General features: G+C 37.5%; 1 protein-coding gene across 1 annotated transcript in view; it reads left to right on the top strand.

Annotated features, from left to right (window-relative positions):
* mRNA-cap (RNA guanylyltransferase and 5'-phosphatase mRNA capping enzyme) overlaps nt 1-25,616 on the top strand; it is a 106,171-nt gene that overhangs the window by 63,774 nt on the left and 16,781 nt on the right. Inside the window, exons 10-11 of the mRNA XM_081769214.1 lie at nt 12,196-12,331; nt 18,108-18,230. Coding sequence (XP_081625340.1) covers nt 12,196-12,331; nt 18,108-18,230 — 259 coding nt within the window. The remainder of the gene's footprint in view (nt 1-12,195; nt 12,332-18,107; nt 18,231-25,616) is intronic.

Genomic DNA, 25,616 nt, shown 5'->3' with positions numbered 1-25,616 from the left:
TCTGTGCTTCTGATTACATTCCACAGAACGGTTTGAACGTCTCGAGCCGAGGTGCCATTTTGGGAAAGTTGCCATTCAGTATGGACGGAGTTCATACCTGCAATCTCTCAGATAGGTGAAGTAATACTCGAAAATGTATAATTCAGTTTTAAAAATGCATTTCTATTTTATTGTAAAAAATTTACGTTTTATTATTATTATTATTATTCGTATATTTCGTATAGCTTGTCATCTATTAAACATTTTTTTTTCATCTGAAAGATTACTTAAACAGAATCTGTTTGCAATCTCACGGCAGTGATTCGCATGTCGAAATCCAATCAATTCTCAGCAGTATTGGGCAAAATCTATTGAAATCAATTGCAGTTGATCAATCAATTGAAAGTAATTGGTCTGAAAATTAATTGCAGTTGATTTCAATTTGTAATTGACAATTAATTTCAATTACAATTGAATTCAATCATAAAATTTGCAATTAAATTTTCGTCAATTGTTAATTGTTAATTGAAACATTTAACTTTTAAATGCAATTGACAATTGAAACTTGTAATTAATTGTAATTGTTAATTGCAATTGAAATTAGCAATTAAAACTGAAGATAAAAAGATGTGTGTATATTGTGTTGTCCATTTGTTACTGTTTTACATATTTCAAATAAGGTACTTACAAGAAATGCTGGATAACTACCATCCCTTCGCCCCCCTGGGAAGAAAGCCGTGAAACTCAGTATTTTTTAAATATATTATGTTTATGGTTCTATCCCCCTCGAAAGAACTCTATATGCCCATCATACATACAATTTATGGACAAAACATTCACTGCTAAAACAACGGCCGAGAAAAACAGTGACTGCGGACAAAATCAGCGATTAGGAAACCAGATCCTATCATTAGAAAAGTCTAAAAATTAGGGGGTAATTGGGAATAATACAGTTTCCGGGGGATGGAGTATTTCCAATCATTACAAACATGAATCATATATATCAATCAACTTGGCTTGAAGAAAGAAAGCGATCGGTACCGGAATTGGTCACTTCCGGTCAACCACTTCCGGTACACATTATCTAATGCAGTTTCCAAAGATTGGGGTGTTTCTAGCATTCGTACACGCGCAACGTATATGTTTATATCAATTAACCCGTACTGACGAAGAAAAGCGGTCGGTACCTGAGCTGCTCACTTCCGGTACACAGTACCTAACACATTTTCTGGAGTTGGTTATTTTCAACGAATGAACACGTGCAACTAATTATTAATCAATTTACCTTGACGAAAGAAAGCGATCTGTATCGAAATTGGTTAGTACTGGTCGGCCACCTCCGGTACATGGTACCTAATACAGTTTCCAGGATTTTGGTATTTCTAGCTTTTGTACACATAGAACGTATATGTGAATCAGCTCGTGTTGAACACCAGCGGTCAGTACCTGTATTACTCACTTCCGGTACATAGTACCTAATACATTTTCCGGGGGTGAGGTATTTCAAACGATTGCACACATGCAACATATATATCAATCACTTTGCCTTGACGAAAGAAAAAGGTCAGTATTGAAATTGGTCAATTCCGGTTAGCCTGTTCCGGTACATGCTACCTAATACAGGTTTCAGAGGTAGGGTCTCTCAAGCGTTTGCACACATACAGTATATATATATATATATATATATATATATATATATATATATATATGTCCACTCGTCTTGACGAACGAAAGCGGTCGGTACCGGAAAGGGTTTATTCCGGTCAACTACTTCCCATTTAGGGATGGGCACGAGCGAGTTTTCTTTAAAACTCGACTCGACTCGAAACAGACATCTTTGAGCTCGACTCGAGAACTCGGCTCGAAAAATTTCCCCCAACTCGACTCGAATTCGGATCGAGTTTCGAGTCAAGTCTAGCTAAATCCTTTGTGTAGTTCCAAGTACTACTCTCTTCAAGTATCCTACATAGACAATATAATTATCAATGATACTACTACTACTACATTAACTAATTATTATTATAACACCGTGTATAAACATGAAATATAGGCGGTTTGTATCTGAATTCTAAAAATTAGTTGACTCGATCTCGGTCAAGAAATCTTTAGGAGTCAAGGACATCGGTCACGAGGTTCTAGGTTTGAGTTCAGGAGGAGCAAGTATTTGGGCTCGAGCCAAAAATTGTTAAAAGTTACAGGACTCCAGCCAAACATGTTCAAAAATTCTCGACCTGGGTTTAGGGTTGTCAACGACTCAAGCGGCTCACTCACAGCTCATTCACTATCGAGCCGAACCAACAGATCACCCAACCGAGCCAGCTTGAGCCGATGGCTCACCCGAGCCGAACCGAACCGAACCGAACCGAGCTGATTGCTCACCCCAACTGAGCCGGTTCGAGCCATCGGCTCAGTTGAGCTGACTCGAGCCCAGTCGATAGACTCGTTTCAGCGGAGCTGGTTCGAGCCATTGGCTCCAATCGAGCCGAGTCGATGACTCGTCCCTACCGAGCCGGCTCAAGCCATCAGCTCAATTGAGCTCAGTCGATGGGTCATCCCAACCAAGCCAGCTCAAGCTGTTCGCTCAGTTGAACCGAGCCGAGTCGGTTGATATCACTATCCCGGTTGGGGCCCTACTTTGGCTAAAAAATTGGACCGTGTAGTTCTCAGTCTTGATGGTAAGAACTACAGTATATACTTATATTGGTGCTCATGGCGTCATTAACTTCTTCCGCCAAAAACGAATTTCAAGGTGCTTTGTTTTGCATCTTTTGTGCGTGTTTTGTGTCGCTTTGTGCGCATATTCCCACTTTTTGTGCGTCATCGGAAGTGGGACAAAATGGGCCTACAAATATGGCGGAACAAGTTGATGATATTCCGCCACCAACGAATTTCGAGGTCGTTTCCTTCACATCGTTTTGTGCGTCATGAGAAGTGGGTTAAAATGGGTCTCCAAGGTGGGACGAAAATCACTCACTGTTCCGCCACCAACGAATTTCGAGGTCGCTTCTTTTTCATCGTTTAGTGCCAGTTTCTTGCCGTTTTGAGCGCGTATTTTTACGTTTTGTGCATCACCGGAAGTGGGTCAAAATGGGCTTCCAAGATGGGACGAAAATGACCAAGAGTTCCGCCACTATCGAATTTCGAGGTTGTTAATTTCACATTGCGTACTCTTTTGTGCACCTATTTCGACGTTTTGTGCGTCAGTGGAAGGGGGTCAAAATATGCCTCGAAGGTGTGACGAAAATGACCCACTGCTCCGCCACTACCGAATTTCGAGGTCGTTCCTTTCGCATCGACTATTGCCTGTTTTGTGCCGTTTTGTGCCCCTATTTCTACGTTTTGTGCGTCACCAGAAGTATGTCAAAATGGGCCTCCGAAGTGTGACGAAAGTGACCCACTGTTCCGCCACTATCGAATTTCTAGGTCATTTCCTTCTCATCGTTTAGTGCCTATTTTTTTAAAGAAAAGTTTTCTGTGCCTACTTCCCCATCTTGTGCGTCAACAAAAGTGAGTTAAACGGGCCTTTAAAGTGGGAATTAAATGACTCACTGCTCCGCCACTACCGAATTTCGAGGTCATTACTTTCGCATCGACTAGTGCCGGTTTTGTGTCGTTTTATGCCCCTGTTTCCACGTTTTGCGCGTCACCAGAAGTGTGTCAAAAAGGACCTCCAAGGTGTGATGAAAGTGACCCACTCTTCCGCCACTATCGAATTTCTAGGTCGTTTCTTTCGGATTGTTTAGTGCCTATTTAAAAAAGAAAAAAAAAAGTTTTCTACACCTACTTCCTCTTGTGCGTTACCGAAAGTGAGTTAAACGGACCTTCGAAAGTGGGAGTTAAATGATGACTCACTGTTTCGCTGCTATCGAATTTCGAGGTCGTTTCTTTCGCATTGTTTAGTGTCTGTTTTGTACGTATTGTGCGTCACAGAAAGTGGGTCAAAATGGACCTACGAATATACCGAAACAAGTTAATGCTGTTCCGCCACCAATGAAGTTAAAGGTAGTTAATTTCACATCGCGTACCCTTTTGTGCGCCTATTTCGACGTTTTGTGTGTCACTGAAAGAGGGTCAAAATGGGCCTCAAAAGTGGGACGAAAATAACCCACTGCTCCGCCGCTACCGAATTTCGAGGTCGTTCCTTTCGCATCGACTAGTGCCGTTTGTGCCCCTGTTTCCACGTTTTGCGCGTCACCAGAAGTGTCAAAAAGGGCTTTCAAGGTGTGACGAAAATGACCTACTGGTGCGCCACTATCGAATTTCTAGGCCATTTCTTTCAGATCGTTTACTGCCCATTTTTTTAAAAAGTTTTTTGCGCCTACTTCCTAGTCTTGTGTCACCAGAAGTGAGTTAAACGGGCCTTCAAAGTGTGAGTTAAATGACTCACTGTTCCGCCACTCTCGAATTCCGAGGTCATTTCTTTCGCATCGTTTATTGCTTGTTTTGCACGTTTTGTGCGTCATCGGAAGTGGGCCAAAAGGGACCTACGAATATAAAGAAACAAGTTAATGCTGTTCCGCCACCAACGAATTTGGAGGATGTTTCCTTCACATCGTTTAGTGCGTGTTTTGTACCGTTTTGTTCTCCTACTTCCACGTTTTGAGCATCACCAGAAATGCGTCAAAATGGTCCATCAAAGTGTGAGGAAAAAGAGCCATTGTTCCGCCACTATCAAATTTGGAGGTCGTTCCTTTCGCATCGTATAGTGCCTGTTTTGTACCGTTTTGTGCGCCTATTTCCACATTAGTGTGACAACGAAAATGGGTCAAAATGGCGTACAAGTATAGCGGAATAAGTTAATGCTGTTCCGTCACCATCGAATGTCGAGGTCGTTTCCTTCACTTTTTTTGTGCGTGATTTGTGTCGCTTTGTACGTCAGTCGAAGTGGGTCAAAATGGGCCTTAAAAGTGGGATGAATATTGACCCACTTTCGGTGGCGCACAAAATGTGAGATATGCGCAGAAACTGTACAAAACAGACAATAAACAATGCGAAAGAAGCGACCTCGAAATTCGATACTGCTGGAACAGGGGGTCACTTTTCTTCTAACATTGAATGCCCATTTTGACCCAGTACCATTGATTCACAAAATTTGGAAATAAGCTTACTAAACGGTAGAAAACATACACAAGACGATGTGAAGGAAACGACCTCGCCATCGTTCCTGACGGAACAGCATTATCTTGTTCCGCCACATTTGTAGGATAACATTGACCCATTTCAGGTGACACACAAAACAACACAAAAATGGCACTAAACGTTGCGAAAGAAACGACCTCGAAATTCGAGAGTGGCGCAACAGTGGGTCATTTTTCTTTCCACCTTGGAGACCCATTTGACCCTCTTCCAGTGACTCACAAAACGTCGAAGTAGGCGCACGGCACAAAACAAGCATTAAAGGATGTGAAATTAACGACCTCAAAATTCGATAGTGGCGGAACTCTTGGTCATTTTCGTCCCATCTTAGAAGCCCATTTTGACCCACTTCCGGTGATGCACAAAACGTGGAAATATGCCCACAAAGCCGCACAAAACAGGCTCTTGGCGATTTGAAGGAATCAACCTCCAAATTCGTTGGTGGCGGAACAGCATTAACTTGCTCTGAAACATTTGTAGGTCCTTTTTAACTCATTTCCGGTGACGCACAAAACGTCGGAATAGGCGCTCAAAACGGCAAGAAACTGGCACTAAAGGATGCGAAAGATGCGACCTTGAAATTCGTTGGTGGAAGAACAGTGGACCATTTTCGTCCCACCTTGAAGACGACGCACAAAATGTGTAAGAGGCGCATAAGACGGCACAAAACACGCACTAAACGATTTGAAGGAAATGACCTCGAAATTCGTTGATGGCGGAATAGCATTAACTTGTTCCGCCATATTTGTAGGCCCATTTTGACCCACTTGGGGGGACGCACAAAACGTACTAAACAGGCACGAAACGATGGGAAAGAAACGACCCCGGAATTCGTTTTTGGCGGAACAAGTTAATGACGCCGGTGCTCAGGGCATTTTACGCTGTCTCGTTATAAAAATCTATCGTCGTTTCGCTATCGAGACAAGACGAAATGCACTAAAAGTACCCCTCGAGATGCACTAAAAGTACGAGACAAAATGCAACCCTGTCGTGAGCACCACTAAAAGTATTCCACATTATTGCTTACACTTCTCATGGCTTTTGCTTTCCAGTATAATCAGATCATGATTTCAAAACGAGCTGAACGAGGGAGCTATTTGTGAAACTCGGCTCGACACGAAACTCGACATTAATTTATGAAGCGAAAAATAAACAGAACGTGTTCTAGCTTTTTTTTAAAAAAAAATCTCTTGTATGGGGAGGGAGGGACTTTACGTATGGGAAATTGGTAGTGAGTTGATTTGTAAAAAAATAATCGGAAACGATCTATATTAGTTGAGAAACAAACTGAGAAACAAAAAATACAGTGCTTCGCATTATATATCCACTGCTTTCAATTATAAAAATTGCTGAAGCTTGTGTTTAGCGTTCAGAGCACAAGGAAATCAAGTTGAGAAAAAGGGACATAAAATTTGTACTGTAAGCTTAATTACATGGAAATTTTAAGTTTGTACGGTACGCTTAATTATATGGAAAATTTTATACTTTATTCCCTTTAAGTTGGTCTACTTTACTTTGATTTGGAATTTCCAAATTTTATTCTTTTTTCCACTGAAACGTATTTATAATTCAACAAGGAAATAACACTACTCAACAAGATTTTGGCACTGATATAAAAATACCTGATTCTAATAGAACTTTTCACGTAGAATTCGAATCTGCAACAATCAGTTTTTCTCTATCACCCTTAGTTTCCCCGTGACAGAGGGATTTTCGGTTTTTTTTACAATTTTTGTACCTGTAGCTCGGGTACCCTTAGGTATATAAACACACAAATTGTATTGTATGTTAGCTTGATTTATACTTAGTAAGCCCTCTAAGTTTCATAAGAATCGCATTATTCTTTCTACAGAAATAAACATATTTATATAAACATATGCTATGTGTACTGTTCATTTTACCATATTCATTAATGCAGATAAAATCACATATAACTTCCACGAAAATTACAATATAAGCACGGTTTATACCTCATTGGATTTGAAATAAAACATATTTTCAATGATGGGTACACCATGTCGCCATTTTTGTATGAGGGAATTTCTAGAGGGATTTTGTGGGAAACTCCCTCCAAAAAGTAGTTATAAGATTTTTTTGTCTCAACTTGCTATTTGTATATAGTGATACAGAAACAGGAACTGCACTAAAACATAGTTTTATGTCTACTTAATAAAGAATGTTAATTTCATGTGAATCACATTATTCTGTCAAGAGGTATAAACTATTGTGTCTATTTATAGCTAATAAAGAATATACTATGCAAGACTTTTACTAAACACAAAAACCTAACGTTGACGTATTATTGTCGGTATATATACAAGCGCAAATACACGCATGCTTTCTGTGGAGTCACTTTTTAATATTTTGATCTGTCAACAATGCATAAAAAAATTGATGACTCACGTCGCCTGATGACTGTTAGTAGCGTTGAGTGACGGTCCAAGCTGGACTATTTTAGATGTGACCGCGTGTTGAAGTGTTTGTGCATTGTGGAGTTCGAATAGATTGTGTTGTGTGGTGATGCACTGAGTTAGATTACGTTTGTGCTGCTTCATGATTGATGGAGTGTAGATTCGTGTGTGTATGTATGTGTGTGATACCTTACAGGCCGAGGAAGTGTGTAAATCATCTGGACAATTTCTGTTATGTATGTGGGGAGCTGACATTTAAATTGCAACATCGATGTTTTATTCCACTTGTGAGGAGGTGTTATCAGTTATATTTTGGTTGCTGTGTAGGAGACCAAGATAAAAATTGGGCTCCTCACTACATCTGTTGTACTTGCGTGAAACGTCTGACTGGGTGGGCAAATGGTGAACGAAACATGCACTTCGCAGTACCGATGATCTGGAGGGAACTAAAAGATCATTCTTCAGACTGCTACTTTTGTATGACACAGATAAAAGGAAATAACCGGTAAATCTAAGCACACAGTACAGTACCCTAATTTGCCACCAGCAATTAGGCCAGTTCCACACAGTGCAATTTTACCTGTACCAGTACCTCCTGCTCATCTTACGGTAAGTGAGGATTACGTACTAGAGGCAACTACTGAAGTTCCAAATGAAGATGATGATCCTACTTATGTAGGAAGCACATCTACATTGGATCCCCATCTGATAAATCAGGGTGAACTAAATGACCTCGTACGTGATTTAAAACTCTCCAAGATACAGGCAGAACTTCTTACTTCTAGACTTAAAGGCTGGAATCTGTTCCATCGTGACACTAAAGTGTGTATTTTTCGAAACCGTCATACAGAGTTTCAAAACTACTATTCTCAAGAAAATGATTTGGTGTATTGTAATAATGTCTATGTTGTGATGGATACACTCGAACATGCACATATAAGTACAGAGTAGAAATTGTTTATTGACTCTTCCAAAGGCTGTCCTTTTGCGCAATGGCAACAAATTTCCTTCAGTACCTTTGGCTTATGCAACTAATATGAAGGAAACTTATGAAAACATCAAAATAATGTTAGAAAGAATTCAGTATGAGAAATACAAGTGGACCGTTTGCTGTGATTTAAAAGGTATATCTTTGTTAATGGGTTTGCAGCTTGGTTATACGAAATATTGTTGTTTCCTCTGCGAATGGGACAGAAGAAACAAAGCGGAACATTACATCAAAAAGGAATGGCCAAAGCGTGTATTAACTCCTGGGCAGAAGAATGTTGTTTATTCCTCACTGGTGAGCTCTGATTAGATAATTCTACCTCCTCTTCACATAAAGTTGAGGCTCTTCAAAAACTTGGTTAAGGCAATGTACAAAACTAATGCAGGATTTTGTTATCTCAAGGAAAAATTTCCTCGGGTTAGTGACGCTAAAATCAAGGAGGGGATTTTTGTAGAACCCCCCAAATAAGATGATTGATTCGTGACCAAAAATTTGATGATCCCTTTAACTCCGGTTGAGAAAGCAACTTGGTGTGCATTTAAATGTGTAACAGAGAATTCTTTTTAGGAAACCAGAAAGTCCCAAATTACCGTGAAATTGTGAGTGATTTCCTGTAATCATTCAAAGAAATGGGTTGCAACATGTCCCTTAAAGTTCACTTTCTAGACTCCCACCTGGATTTCTTTCCTGAAAATCTGGGAGCTGTTAGTGATGAGCATGAGGAACGTTTTCATCAGGACATTTCCTCTATGGAGAAGAGATACCAGGGACAGTGGAGTTCACAAATGCTAGCTGATTACTGTTGGACACTCAAAAGAGATGTTCCAGAAGCCAAACACAGAAGAAAGTCGACAACCAAAACATTTTAAGATAAGTAAGTGTTTATTTATTAAGAAGATATCACTCACTTCTTTTGTATTATTTATTAAGTAGACATAAAATTATGTTTTAGTTCAGTTCCTGTTTCTGTATCACTATATACAAATAGAAGTTAAGAAAAAAATCTTATAAACTACTTTTTGGAGGGAATTTCCCACAAAATCCCTCTAGAAATTCCTTCATACAAAAAATGGTGACACGGTGTATACATCATTGAAAATATGTTTTATTTCAAATCCAATGAGGTATAAACCGTGCTTATATTGTAATTTTCGTGGAAGTTACATGTGATTTCATCTGCACTAATGAATATGGTAAAATGAACAGTACACATAGCATATTTTTATATAAATATGTTTATTTCTGTAGAAAGAATAATGCGATTCTTATGAAACTTAGAGGGCTTATTAAGTATAAATCAAGCTAACATACAATATAATTTGTGTGTTTATATATCTAAGGGTACCCGAGCTGCAGGTATGAAAATGGTTTAAAAAAATGGAAATTTGAGGGGAAATTTCCCGAAAATCCCTCTGTCACGGGAAAACAGAGGGTGATAGAGAAAAACTGATTGCAGATTCGAATTCTACGTGAAAAGTCCTATTAGAATCAGGTATTTTCTTTTGTGTGCCAGAGAAAAAGTATTTTTTGTCGACTAGTGTAATTATCAATGATAATTATAATAATTATCCATATAATTGAATTCATTGTAATTTGGTCCATGACAAACACTTTTACCATTTCGTACTAGGTATTATGCCCGTTCTTCGCACGAATCAGATAAAATATTAATGTAAACAAACTGAACAACGGAAAAACAATTAAAAAACATTTCTAAAATTAGATATATATATTTTGTGTGAATATATATCCAACAACGTACATGTGATTTCATTGAAAAGGCCGATGTTGGCTGAATTTGAACGTAAACACTATCAGGAGTGTCACTATACATTTGAGCAACCCGATCAATATGGATTCGACACAATATTGGTAATATTCTACTACTTTTACATGTCTCAGTAAACGCCCCCTGAGACCTCCTTGGTTAGAATTGTGAAAAAATCGCCTCTGGCCCTCAGCCGACACCGCGAAAACTATGAATGAAACACTAACATCTGTCATTTTCTACTACTTTTACATATCCCGGTAAACGCCCCTGTGATCCTCTGGTTCCAACTTTGATAAAACAACGATTCAGGCCCCCAGCCGATGGGGGTTGTATTTGGAAGTCAACGTCTGTGGGAGTATTACCATCCATCTTACCGACAGCGAAACCTATGGATTTGACACTAATATCGGTCATTTTCCATTATTTTCACATGTCTCGCAATTCTCCACCGCCGGTGATTCCCGTCCCGCATACAATGGTGGCTGAATTTGAAAATCATTGCTAATGAAAGTATCCCCATTGACCTCAGCGACCGCGAAAACTATGGATTTGACACTAATATCGATCATTGTGAATTATTTGTACATGTCTCGTGATATCCTTTATAATGCCCCCGTTCTTTAGCTGATGGGGGCTAAATGTGAAAGTAAACGCGGTCTTGTTTCACCATTGAGTTCAGCGATCCCAAAAACTATGGATTTGACATTAATGTCGGTCATTTTGGATTACTTTTACGTTTCGGTATCCCTCCCCCCGATGAACCCCGGCCCGCAGCCGAATAGGGTGAATTTGGAAGTTAATGCGATCGGAGTTTCACCATTGATCTCAGTGACCGCGAAAACTATGAAATCGACACTAATATCGGTCATTTTCTACTACTTTTACATGTCCCGGTAAACTCCCTGAGACCCCCTGGTTCGAATTTTGTCAAAAACGCTTCGCCTTGGTCTGGGGCCTGGACCAAGGTATCCGTGACCAAAATTTGGTTACTCTCGGTCAACTTGTCTGGTCCCCAGGCCGGTCCCGGTAAACGTTCCCTTGAGGCCCCCCTAGTTCGAAATTTGAAAAAACTCCTCGTCTTGATCTGAGGCCTAAACCAAGCTATCCGTGACAAAATTTTGAAATTTTTCCGTCCACTCGTCTGATCCACAGGCCGCACACAGACAGAAACACAAACAAACTCTATTTTATTTATATTAGAATGGCCAGATCCACCGTTATTGTAATAGAGCGGTGCTTGAGCGATTGATCGTAGAAATTCGAACTCCAATGAGGGATAGTTTCATAACCTTGTTTTATTACAAGTTTAAACTTCTTTAGTCAGTAGAGAAGAGGGCGTGAATCATGGGTCAGAGTTGATGATAATGGGTTTGGTGGGTGAGTGGTTCATGGTGAGTGGTGGGTCAGAGTGGGTCATGATGGGTGTTAAGTCAGTTGGTCGTGGCTAAAGTTTTCATTGCCCCACGCCCTCTCTGAACTACAGTGTTGAAAATTAATCAGTGAAAATCAATTGCAATTGATCAATCAATTGAAAGTAATTGCTGTGGAAATCAATTGCAATTGAATTAATTGCCAATTAATTTCAATTGCAATTAAATGACTGAATTCAGTTGCAATTACTTTCAATCGATTGATTAATTGCAATTGATTCCTCCTTTATTAATGGCCAACTGCAATTAAAAATTGACCATTACTTACTTCAATTGTTAATTGCAATTAACAATTAAATTTACAGATTAATTGTTAATTCAATTGAAATTTGCCCAAGATTGATTTTCAGTTCAATCAAATTCACAAAGTGAGGTGTAATTTGATTTCCTAAGTCAGTTCTGTAATCACATATATATATATGTATATACAATTGTTCTATTTAATAAACGTAACTAAAACCTTTACATTTCTGTTTGTAGGTACATGATGCTTATTCATAAGGAAAATGAAGTTTATTTCATTGATAGAGATAATTCTGTGTTTCAAGTATCTGGTATGAAGTTTCCTCACAGGAAGGATCCCAACAAACATTTAAGTGATACACTTCTCGATGGAGTACGTACAGCTTTTCATTTAGCTTTGAAATATGTATTAATTTATATTACTATTCTAATATAATATGCAAGTATGTTGTTGATTTTTTTTCTATATATAAATTATAGAAAAATGTTGGAATGGGATATCGACCATTCTTAGGGCTTTCTCCATAATTCTAGCAAGCGAATGTAGGTTAATTGTTCTGTTTTTTGTTTGTTTCTAGCAGCAAGGCTGAATCAAGATCTTAACTTTGGACCTGTGCTCAAATAAATAAATCGTATATTATACAAATTCTTCGTTCTAACCAGTATTACTACCGCTTTATTTTCTTCTCCCAAAATACGTATCTCTCTGTTGCTAAGTTTTCCCAATGGTTTCAGCTATCAAGTATCTTGCTTCTACAGCACTATTGTAGATTCATTACCAATTTCGATTCATCCTTGTCTCGTGGTTCTCGAGTAGTACCACATTTTCTTTTTCTGTAACTTTCTGGAATACTCTAATTACCATCCGACATTACAAATTGTAATTTATTTCAATCAAAAAACAGAAATATTCGTGCTGTTTGACACATCCAAATGCAGTGACTGATTTGAAGCTTGAGAGGCTGAAATAACATGTTGATTGGTTATTGAGTCTTAACTACTTGTGAAACTGCAGTTTTCTTCATTTTTCATTTATTCGCCAAATAGTATGATTTTTTAGCACATTACATTCGAACCATTTCTAACGTCCGAATCCTCGCATCTCTCATTTCTAGTTCCGATCGATACCAAGTGTATCTTCAAAACCAGAGATATTAAAGTGTCAGTCTTGTTACTAAGTCTGTAATTTTCATCGCCAATTGTCACAAGTTGAAAACTCATGATACTATTAGGCAGGGTTGTTTGATTTAAATCGCGATTTAAAATGATTTTTGAAAGAAAAAAAAATCAGATTTAAATCAAATTTATTTTTCCTTAACTGAAACAAAATGCAGTACTTTTGAGCATTCTGAAACTCTAATCCAATTTAAATCTAAAATTCGTATCTTAATCCGTACTGTGTAGCGGCAGTGAAGCCAGTTAATAGGATAATCAGAAGGAATGTTCTTAATAGATTACTTGGTTTATATATAGTGATGGAAGTTAGTTTATGATTTAGGATGATACATACTGAGCTATTAAGATCATATTTCCGTACTTCTTGGAATGGCATATTATTGATCATTAAATAATGTGACGAATTATAATCACTAAACGTGTTTGTTTGTTTCCTTATTAGTAGATAGTTGTCAGACGATACCATATAAGGAATCTAAAATTAGCCAACCTCGTCATTGCTGTTCCGTTTATTAGTTCGTAGCTCGTATATTTTAAGATCAGATCAAGTAGGATGCAGTTTAAACAAAATACTTTTTTAGATTAAAATTCTTGAGCCAAGAATTTTGACAATGTAGAATTCATTGTCAATGACAATGAATAATTTAGAATTCAATATTCACAATTTTCAGTTCAGAATTTTACATACAATGTTTGCTAATATATATATATATATATATATATATATATATATATATATATATATATATATATATATATATATCACTTTTTTTACCATAACTGCAAAATTATTAATAAGAACATTGAAAAATATATTTTTAAGAAATGGCATTTTTGATTAGAAACTACAAGCTGTTCGTTTATGGCAGTGTCTACGTCCTGTGCTAAACTACTTTCTACTAACTACTAAACCATCTTACATAATGTTGTATTATGTTGGTCATACTCAGTGTAGATAACTTGATATACAAGTTTACCTTGAATACATTTACAGTTTTTAAGCGAAAGATAGTGATGTGTAACAAAATAAAATTAAATATTTGCCTATGCAATACATCTAGTGATTATTCCTCTTCCATAGGTAAATGTAAGTGCGTACAAGAAATATGAACACATGGCATTATATAAAACAACACTGATTAACAATATATAAAAAGATACTGATATTACGATATAGTAAAAATAGAAGAGTGTATAAAATTATTCATTTTATAAACAAAAATATAAAATAGGCTATATACAGTGCTGGAAATTGGTATAAAGGCAGAGGGATATTTGAAAATAGAAGAAGGCAAGAATGCCGAGGATGGATAAAGATGATATATTTACAAACTAACATTGTAGACTGCACAAAATCAAAGGCATATCGTTTGCTAATACGTCACTGGCACGCGTAGTTTATACAAAAATATAAATTAGACCATTTTCGGGTGGAAATTAGTATAAAGGCACCCATTGTCTTGGGCAAAAAATAAAAATACAGTGTACGGTACAGAAAGGAAAATAGATGTTCAGTACTTGATTGACCCTCCTTTCTTCTGAATGAGTTGGAATATACGCTTCGGCATTGTGTTTATGAGATATGTTAGTTGTTGCAGTGGAATAGCTGACCACTCTTCTTGTATCTCGTTTTTCAACTCAGCAACCGTCCCAAATTGCCGACCATTGCGATAAACATTGCGCGCAAGGATTTCCCAGAGGTTTTCTATCGGATTAAGATCCGGGCTTCTCGCTGGCCACTCCATAACCTTGATGCCCGTACCTTCAAACCACAGTCTGGTTGCTGCTGCCCTGTGAATAGCAGCGTTGTCTTGCTGGAAAATCAGGTTCTGATCGTCTGTCTCATCATACATCCTCACCAATTCTATTTCTAACATCTCTATGTACGTAGATGAATTCATTTTGGTGTTGAGCCATGCAGTGTTGGATGTACCTTTAAGACAAAACGCTACCCAAATCATAACACTTCCTCCGCAAAAATTTCTGCTCGTTTGCACTTGCTCCTCTTTCCTAAGGTCATGCCAATAGTATTGAAAATCATCCGGACCATCTAAATTGAACTTCTTATCACTAAACACAACGCGATTCCATTCGGATGTCCACGACATATGTGTTTCCGCAAACTGGAGTCGCGCCTGCTTGTGCGTCGCACTAAGGAGGGGGGGGGGAGGGTTTACATTTCCGTTTCTTGAATATAAGATGTGGATCTTGATTCAAAATTTGACGCACTCTTCTGGATGTGATAGGTAAATTGCAAGCAGCAACAATTTGGGAAGATGACATATTTCCGGCCCTTGCCTTGCGCACAATTAATCGTTTCGCAGCCTCCGAAAGTTTTCTTCTTCTACCATACTTCCCGTTCTTTCCGTATTGTGAGCCCAATCGAACGTAATTATCAATTACACAACTTAAACGATTTAGCTGTTTTGCAATTTGCCGATTTGACAGGCCCATGTCCTCGTACGCACAGACACATACTTGTTCCTCACTCGACAACAATTTTCCACGAGGCATGGCCCACACAACAGCTCAAAGACGTTCGCACCCGCACTTCTCTTATTGCACTATGTCAGCTGATTCTCAAAGTGGCATCAGGAATAATGCGGAACGTGTAGAGGGCGCCAAACAACAAGTAACCGTGGGTGCTTTTATACCAATTTTCACCCGACAATCGTCTCATTTCGCTTTTTGTGTAAACTATGCATGTCAGTGACATATTAGCAAACGATATGCTTTTGATTTTGTAGAGTCTACAATGTTACTTTGTAAATATATCATCTTTATCCATCCTCGGCATTCTTGCCTCCTTCTATTATCAAATGTCCCTCTGCCTTTATACCAATTTCCAGCACTGTACTCACTCTGCAGTGCAATGCAAATTTTTCTACATGAGCATATTTAAATTCTTTTCTGATTAAGTTGCTTAAAAAGAAAACTAACTTAGAGGCTTTATCAGTGCCTAAACGATTTCGTATTTTAGATTGTACAAAATCAAAAGAAGAAAAATTCTTTCATATTGTGTCTATCGATAACGAAATCAGAAAACGGTCACGAAAGTCAAGAAATCGTGCTTTTGGGTCAAATATAAGTACAGACTGAATTTTTTTTTTTTTTTTTTTTTTTTTTAATAAAACGTCAAAATTCACAACCAAAAATGTCTATGGTCGGCCTTAGACGCTACCAAATCCCAAGCAAAGCACGCTTCTATGACTTGCATGAAAATTCGGCCTAATTCGCTCTTGAGAATGTTACGAAATTTTATGGTTTGGTAAAGAAAAAAGTCACGAAATTTCATTTTGAAATTTTAGTGGACACCCTTTCAACCCCTGCAGATGAAACGGAAGCTGTAAACACATCCATAATTGGCTTCATATTTCCAAGTCAAGCATAATTGCTTTTGATTTCCACCATTCAATGGCTGCTACACCTTGTAGAACTTAGTCGGTGAAAATCACGCTAGAGAAATGAGACTTCGCTTGAAATTGAATTACCATGGCTAGTAGAGAAGTACCACCATAAGCTTCTTCTGCAAATTTCAAAGCTAAATCGTTTCCTTCGGCAGTTAATTTGAATTTTTGCTGTTTCGGATCGAGAAGATAGGCCAAGAAATAGGGAGGCGTTAATGCTTCCGTATACCTATTTTCATATTTATTTTCTATTTCCTCGTTTTGGAGTGCGTCTTTTAGACACTTCCATATTCCTACAGCGTCAGATATTATTGTTTTATTTCTTTGAATTCTGTCCAATGCAACAGAGATCGGTTTGATAGTTTGGACCACGTGTCCTACATTTCTTTTAATATTTATATTTTTCGCTTTCTGTTGTATCGTTTTATCTATTTTTGATCGATTCTTCACATACATTAAACAAAACTGGCCAATTTTTAATGTCACTCTCGTCACCCCCAGAATCTTCCACTAGTTTTTCTGCTTTGCACATTTCTAAATGTTTCTTCAGCTGGATAACAAGATCTTGCATTTCTGAGCCACATACCATTTTGCATGAAATCCTTTCTCGTTTGCAGTTAGAATTCGGATTTAAGAAAAAAAAGAAAAGAAAAGAAAACCTATACGTTGTCTTTCTTTCGTTCAATCATTCAGATTTGAACTCACGAGATCAACGTGACCACCCACTATTACAGGTTAAGAGAACAGTGATCCACTGCTCCTGACTAATTGTCACATATGAGAAACACCTTTCGGAAAACACACCCAAATATCGTGAAACCCCCAATTTTGCTTTTCAGTCTAACTAAAAGAAACTGGGAAACCTCCGTAACTTATCAAAAACAAAATAACAAAAATGAACAATTATATTTGTTTTTTTTTTTTTTTTTTTAAAAATCAACTACTAGTGATTTAAATTAAAAAATCGATTTAAAATTAAAAAATCAACATTTTTTTTTTAAATCGTGATTTTTTCAACCCTGCTATTAGGCTATGAAGCATAACTAATGAAATTCATGATTGAGTCTGTGACCAATTACATACAAACATAAATGTATTTGAAACTTAACCAAACTAGTGCAGTGCCAAACGCAATGGAACAGAATCAACAATAATATGTGTACAAATTGTCGTCTATTTCTTCTTTTGAGTGTATGTTCAAATATTCAAGCACTTATCATCAAATCAGTCATTAACCCAAACAGCCAAAAATTCTGACATTCTTGACAAATATAGCTTTCATTTTTAGATAAGAAAACATGAATAATCTTGATGTTTCGACTAACTGATACCCTAAAGCAGTTAATGTATAAATTTCCGTTCATTGATTTAAGATTTGAACCAATTGAAATAAAAAGATCTATGTAGCAAATAATGATGAAGTGTTAAAAGTAATCAGTGAGTTATTAATACTTTGCCGGTACAATTTCTTTTTTTAATGTAGCTTGATTGACTGATTTAATGGAGCGTCAGCAATGAGACACTTTGCTTTTTATGCTAATAACATATGTTTATTCATTCATTTAGGAAATGGTGATCGACCGAGTCGATGGTAAAGCTATTCCTCGTTATCTGGCTTATGATATAGTGAGATTCGAAAACATAGATGTTGGTAAAACACCATTTACAACAAGACTGACGTGTATTGAGGTAAGTTAATATTCTTAATTATACTAGCTTTGACTATTATATACTATAATTAAAAATAAACTAATCGCTGATCAAAGCAAACCAACTCAATATTATAAAACAGTTAGTTGTGACACTTCGCCAACTAACCAATTGGTTTCATCAGACACTATGACAATATTTTCTGGCTAATCTGGACAAGTTTCAGTTTATTAATATAATAATCGGTAGCTTTCGTTAGTTCTTTAGTACGATAAAACTTCGAAAGTTTTTGACAAAAGAACATGAAGAGCCATTTTTCCTGCTGACTGTGTAAGCTATTTGCAATATTAGTATTTCAAATTACTAAATACCAAGTAAAACAAGTTAATATTTTATAATTAATATTTACAATTGTATGTACACTTCTCCAATGTATATTTGCGTGCGTGAATTTTTCTAAGTCGCTTAAAATTGTGAGTTGGGCAACAGCGCACTGGAAGTTGTAGGAGGGGAAGTAACAAGAAAGAAAGAGTAGCGAAGCCTTCCCAACACACCTTCTTGTTTGCAGTTTGAAATGTTGAGATTCTTTTTCATTACTTGATGTTAAGTAAGTTTCAGAACAAAATTATACCTTGGCAAATGCAGAAAACGCCATTGTGTCAAACCAAGCTTTTGACCAAAAGAAAATCGTGAAGAAACAAATAATATTTTAAGGAGTTTCATGTCTATCAATACAACGGAACGATATTTTTAGTGTGTGTTTCGGTAGTCATGCGTGTTTAGTTATTTCTTTCTATCAGAACTCAAAACTATTGAACCTGGTTCGATTTGTTTATACTTTTTTTCCCTTCTTAATTTATTTGGTCTAGGAATTAATTCGTGCGGGTGGACAAGAGATGGCGCAACGAACGGAGCGTCCCACAGTTCCGTGTATCCACACATGTGTTGCAAACCCCTGTCATCGCGTATCGTTCGTAGTATAGGGCAGTGGATTAAAGCGTCAACAACACCAGTTTGTAGTTAAGTGAACATGGCGCAATTTGTGCCTGATAAAGTGTTTTTGCGGGGTGTCCTGCTGCATTACTTTAACATGCAGAAAAGTGCGACTGAAAGTCATCGTATTTTGGTGGAAGTGTATGGTGACCATGCTCTAGCTGAGCGAACGTGTCAGAAGTGGTTTGCACGGTTTAGAAGTGGTGATTTCGGCTTGGCAGACCAAGAGCGAGCTGGACAGCCAAAAAAAATTCAAGACGAAGAATTGACAGCATTGCTCGAGCAGGATTCGTGTCAAACGCAGGAACAACTTGCAGCAGCATTAGGCGTTGATCAAACAACAGTCTCCAAACGCTTGAAAGCCATGGGAATGATTCAAAAGATGTCACATTGGGTTCCACATGAATTGAAAGACAGAGACGTTGAAAGACGAAAAACCATTTGCGAATTGCTGCTTCAACGACAGAGCAGAAAGGGGTTTCTGCATCGAATTATTACGGGTGATGAGAAGTGGATCCATTACGAGAACCCTAAACGAAAAAAGGCCTGGGTGAAACCAGGTGAACCAGGTCCATCACAACCAAAACGAGATATTCACTGTGCAAAGGTTATGCTGTGCATATGGTGGGATATGAAAGGTGTGGTGTACTATGAGCTGCTGCAACCGGGTGAAACTATGAATGGAGAACGTTATCGACGACAATTAATGCGTTTGAAGCAAGCTCTGGCCAGAACACGACCAGAATGGGAGAACAGACATGATAAACTTATTGTTCAACATGATAACGCTCGCCCACATGTCGCAAAACCGGTCAAAACCTATTTAGAAAATGTCGGATGGGAAGTTTTACCCCACCCGCCGTATTCACCAGACGTTGCTCCTTCGGACTACTACTTGTTCGATTGCATGAACAACGATTTGATTGGACAGCGGTTTACTTCTTCAGAAGATATCGAAACATGGGTCTCTGACTGGATCGCTTCCAAGGATGAGGACTTCTTTTGCCACGGAATCCGTACATTGCCTGACAGATGGGCGAAAGTGGTGGCTAGCGATGGACAATATTTTTCTTAAGGTATTTATGTATTTTTTGTTTGTACTACAGCTTCAATGTGTGCGTACCAACCGCACGAATTAATTCCTAGACCAAATACAGTTTGTGATTTTAGTATTAATTTCCTTCTAATTTCTTCAGAAGTCGTACTTTAGAAACTCGCCAACTGATTACCGTTTGTATCCGAGGATTTCCTAAACACCAAGGAAATGAATAATCTGAGCATTTTTTCTTCTTTTCTAAATTTCATAGATGCTACTAAATTGTTACTAAAGTATTGAAGCGTTTATTTTTACAAATATGCGTATTGACGAAGGATGGTAGATTTCACACTGACAAAAATGTCTGCTCAATTGAAGAAGAAACTTTTCATCCCTGGCACGGATAACTTTCCACCTCCTAGAATGCTTTTGAATCTTCAGGAGGAGAGAAACAAGGAACAACCAACTTTTATTTTGTAGGCGAAAGTATTAGAATTAAGAACAATCCTGTTCAGAAGATTGGTTTATCAAAACTTCGTAACATAGGCCTATTTACATAGTCCGTATCTCCGTCTGTCCACAAGATGAAACCATCTTAAGTATTACTTGATACATTACCACCAAATTTGTTTAGTAAGTAGTAAGTGAAAAGGTAGGAATCGAGTTCGATTAGTTAGGCAATAATCAAACCGGTAATAAAAATGAATAATTACCGGTTCTTACGTTGATCACTATAGGCCAAAAGCGGTAACATATGCGTATGGAGAAGCGGTTTGCTGCTATCGATTAACCATCCCAAGAGTATATTTCATCTATATTCTTTGCTCTGTACTAAAACCGGAAGCAGTAAAAGTCCACTACAACTTCCTGTTTCAGTATTGATCTACACAGACCAAAAATGATAAGATAGCGACAAGCGTTTTATTTAGAAATTGAGCTAGCGTTCTAAGCACAGGAAATATCTTCTGTCTTAACCTCATTGAAATCGGAAGTTTCAGATATAAATCACTTTTGGATTCAATGTTGTTCGCTATAGAATTAAAACCCGTAATAGATAGCAAAATGCGGTTTCCTGTGGCAGAAAATTGTCCACTTTCAGTTTTAAGAGTCATCGCTATATAGAGTAAAAGCAGTCATAGATACCAAGAAGTTATTTTCTGCAATCAGTGAAGCGTCCCAAGAATATGTTCCATCTTCAGTCTAATCTCTTTACTACAATTGGAGTGGTAGAAATCTACTACCACGTTTGGTTTCAATATTAATTGAGAAAATATCAAGACGCACAAACCACTTCTTCATATGGTTACACGTGTCACTATACATAGGTGTATGCTTGCCCGTCAAACTCAGTACAACCATACGTTATAAAGTAGTAGTTACACGTGTACACCACGAGAAGGGGTGGTTTGTAAAAGCATATTTTATGACTGGGCGTATATGGATGAAATCATCCTCCCTGGGGAAAATATTCAATCCCCACACTGATTCTCCTTCGTTTATAAGTACTCCAAAATTATGCCAAACAGTTGAACTTCCAGTTAGTTCTTAATCTTTCTCCGTTCGTTTTCACGTTTCAGTCCCACAATCATTGCTGTTGCTCTGATACAGTTTAAATCAGTAGATCATGAACTTTGTACCTGTATTCCCTGGTAATACGTGCCAATAAGTTTCCGCGAATAATTTAATTAAGTAATTATAAACTAATAATATTTTTGACACAAAGAAGTTGTTAATTATAGCTACTGTTCCCTTATTTTTAAAATGAAAACCAAACCAATCCATACTGTATACTCAGTAGACCTATGTTCTGACTTTCGCGCAGTGGTAGAATCTTAGCGTATTTGCCAAGGACGCGTATGTTAACGTTTTGATACGCTAACCAAGGATTCTGCAGAAATATCTAATATACTAAAAAAGAACCTATTTTATTTCTAGGTTGCCAGCAAACGAAATCGTTTGCAATCCTTCACGGATTTTTTTTCCGATCTCTGGTGTCAAGTATTAAATAAGTTGCATCTGTGGATAGTGTTTATCAGGTTCTGAAAGACTAATTTGACTAGACAGAGCTGTCTCGTGGGTGGACCAAGGGAAGCATTTACCCCAGATTCCGCTCTATATTCGTCCGACGCCGGCACTTTTTGAAGTTTTACCATTAATGTTGCGAAACGGGCTCATAAAGTTAGCATAGGCTACGTTAAAGACAATTGTGATGCATTTCAAATTTAAACTTTAACATTGCAAAAATTTGTTAGAAACTTCATGAGTGAGTTGATTTTGAGTTTAACGGCCCGTTCAGCAGCGAGGCCATATGAGACGTGGACCTACTGATTAACGTGGAATCCAAAACACATGAGCTCCCGCCGTAGAAACTTCATGTGAGATTTTCTAGACTATTGAGCTGTAAATCTAGGTGTCCTATATTCAATAAAACAAAACATTGCATATATCAAAGGTTCCACAAATGACTTCACCGATAACTTATTATGTTAAGCTAAGACTGGAGCTACTGCTCCAATCATTGTCGAACCAAATGCTACAATACTGATTACCATGAGTACCCCTAGCTCACGAAAATGTACACGTGATATAGCAAACCACGTATATTGAACACCAGACGTAATATAACAAACATGGAGATGGACCTCCCTAGAAAATTTTCTTCCGGCACCCATACTGGGTACAGATCTTAATATCATGTAACTATCGCATTCTCCTCACCATCTATATCACTGCTACGTCTGGGGGACGCAGTTTTTAAAACAAATAATACTTATTATAAATACCTAACAACATACAAAAAGCAACAACGCTTGAATTAACTCAAGTGAAATAACAAAGAAATCCACAAATATGAATTAGTGTACCATTTATTTAAAAATAAGACTACGACAACTATGGCGAGAAATTCCTTTATTTTAAGGTTAGGCTCTCTTGGGGCAAATAAACAATTCAGTTGATTATAAAAGCAGTACTAGAGATAATGAAAATAATTAAATGATTTTCTTTAGAAATCAGTTATACGTGTAAAATTAAATATTCTCAAGTCCTACTAGTACTATTAACTGACAACTTCAATTATTGTTCTGTTCATTTTTTAAAGGAACAAGTGGATTGCGTTGCATATTGGGAAATAACAATAGATTTGAAAGCTGTGGGTTTTACTTTTAATATTAGAAACGGAAGTGGTAGCATTTGCAATAGAGAGATAAGGTCGAAGGTTGAACCTATTCTTCACACTTTGAATCCACCCGGAAGAATCTTCTCAGTCTATTACAGTTTATGATCCAAGAGGAACAAAAGTGAAATCGGAAGTCATATAGCTTTATAAAACTTCCAGTTTTCCTATAAAGACGGAAATAGGACGTATTCCTACCATACTGAGTCCCTATATCAATTTTGTTATAATTAGAAATTGATCTGATGCCATATAAAAGGTAGCAAAATATGTTATTAAGTGGGCGTTTGAGTTATTATACTGTCCGTTTTAGTTAAATATTTAGCGAAATACTTGTAATAGTTCAAGCTAGCACAAAAACAAATATACATGATGGATGCAGAATTCTCACTTACATCATTGGCCCTACAATTTACGTTTGCTTCAAGCCCCGTAAATTGATAGAATGACCCTGTAAATAGACATGCCTAAGGAACAGGGGACAAAAAACCGAGCTGTTACTGAGTACCTGTATTAGGATATGACCCCAAAAATCCATCTTGGTATACGTATGTCAATCGTTGAGGAACTGTGTAACTTCTACTGCTACTGTGATGAATTGAGTTGCAGATTTCCAAAAGTATCAGACGCTCGTTGATGACGAACACAGCACCTTCAACACTACTGACCCCAAAAACACTGGCGCCATCCATAACATAGTACTGCAGAATCAAACATATGGTGTGTTATAGAACTTATAGGCACTTCGCAAAAGAGATTACAACACCCTCTGATGAAGTGTTGAAGATACAAATTGAGCAGAGCAGAGGAAAATATTGACAAGACAGGTTCAAAAATCTAAATGCTGAACACAATCTGCAGCGAGTTCAGTGTTCTTTCCAAATATACTTCTTCCCATCTCCCAAAGTCCCTCCGTGGCTAAGCGGTTAGCGTGCGCGCCTTTGGCGTGGAAGACCCGGGTTCGATTCCCGGCGGGAGCACATGTGGTTCGGATTCCACGTTAATCAGTAAGTCCCGTCTCATATAGCCTCGCTGCTAAAAGGATGTTAAACTCAAAATCAACTCAACTCTTCCCATCTCCCCTCAGAGTCGAAACATCACCCTAAGCAGGAGCTAAGGTATATCAAATAGTGTCAAAATATGGCCCGACTCATTTTTATTTCTACCCGGACAAACTTTTCCATAGGAAAATGTAAGCGAGTGCTCGCTTGCAATCACATAATCGATCTTCATAAAGAGGATACAAGCAGGTTTTAGTAAAATTCGTAATTAAAAATATTACTTACATTCACCACTTTGAACCTGAAACAAAAGAGGTTTCAAGGCAGTAGAAAACATACCTAATCTCCGCTCCCAAAATAGTCATATGTGATTGTTCAGGGTAAGGTGGTGGCCAGGGCTTTATTGAACTCTGAGGGCATTCTTAAGATAGACTTTCTATCAAAGGGTGATACGTGACTGGAGCATACTTTTAAGAACTATTAAGGCGTTTAAATGAAAAAAAAAAAAAAAATGTGAAATCGCCGCAAAAACCAGTTTAAAATTATTCTGATGTACCGAGGCAGCATAAAGTTCATAGGTGTAACAACGAATTGCGAAGAAATAAAATGTCTCCCCAATTTTAGTACCCTCAGATCATTTTTACTGTTCCTACTTAATAGTAATAATTTGATTTGATTTGATTTAAAGTTTAGCGTTCCTTTCAGCAGCGAGGCTATATAAGACGTGGACCTACAGCTTAACCTGGGCTCCGAACCACATAAGCTCCCGCCGTGAATTGAACCGGGGTCTCCCACGTCAAAGACGTGTATAATAATAATAATAATAATATCTACGAGCATCCACGAAAAAAACACTTAAATAGGATGACTAATTTTTTTCCAAATGAAATAACAAAGAGACTTATAAATATGAATTGATGTAGGATTTATTAAAAAGAAGACGACGACAACTACGGGTTAAATAGACAGTATAAGGCAAGAATAGAAACAGTAGTAGTGGTGATGGTAATAGTTAGTCGATTTCTTAGAAATCCGTTACAGAGTTTAATATTTTCTAATCCTATCAGTGTTATTAACTGAGAACTTAAACTATTATTTAGTTCAACCTTTACTCCTTCAATGAACAAATGATCTGTGTTCCGTATTGTGAAACAGCAGTAGATTTTCAGATTATGGGTTTTGGTATTAAAACCGAAAGCAATAGATCTGTAACTTCCGGC

Source organism: Thermobia domestica, chromosome 8 (genome assembly GCF_964235325.1).
Source record: "Thermobia domestica chromosome 8, izTheDome1.hap1.1, whole genome shotgun sequence".
Lineage (NCBI taxonomy): Eukaryota > Metazoa > Arthropoda > Insecta > Zygentoma > Lepismatidae > Thermobia > Thermobia domestica.
This window is presented reverse-complemented; position numbering and strand designations above follow the sequence as displayed.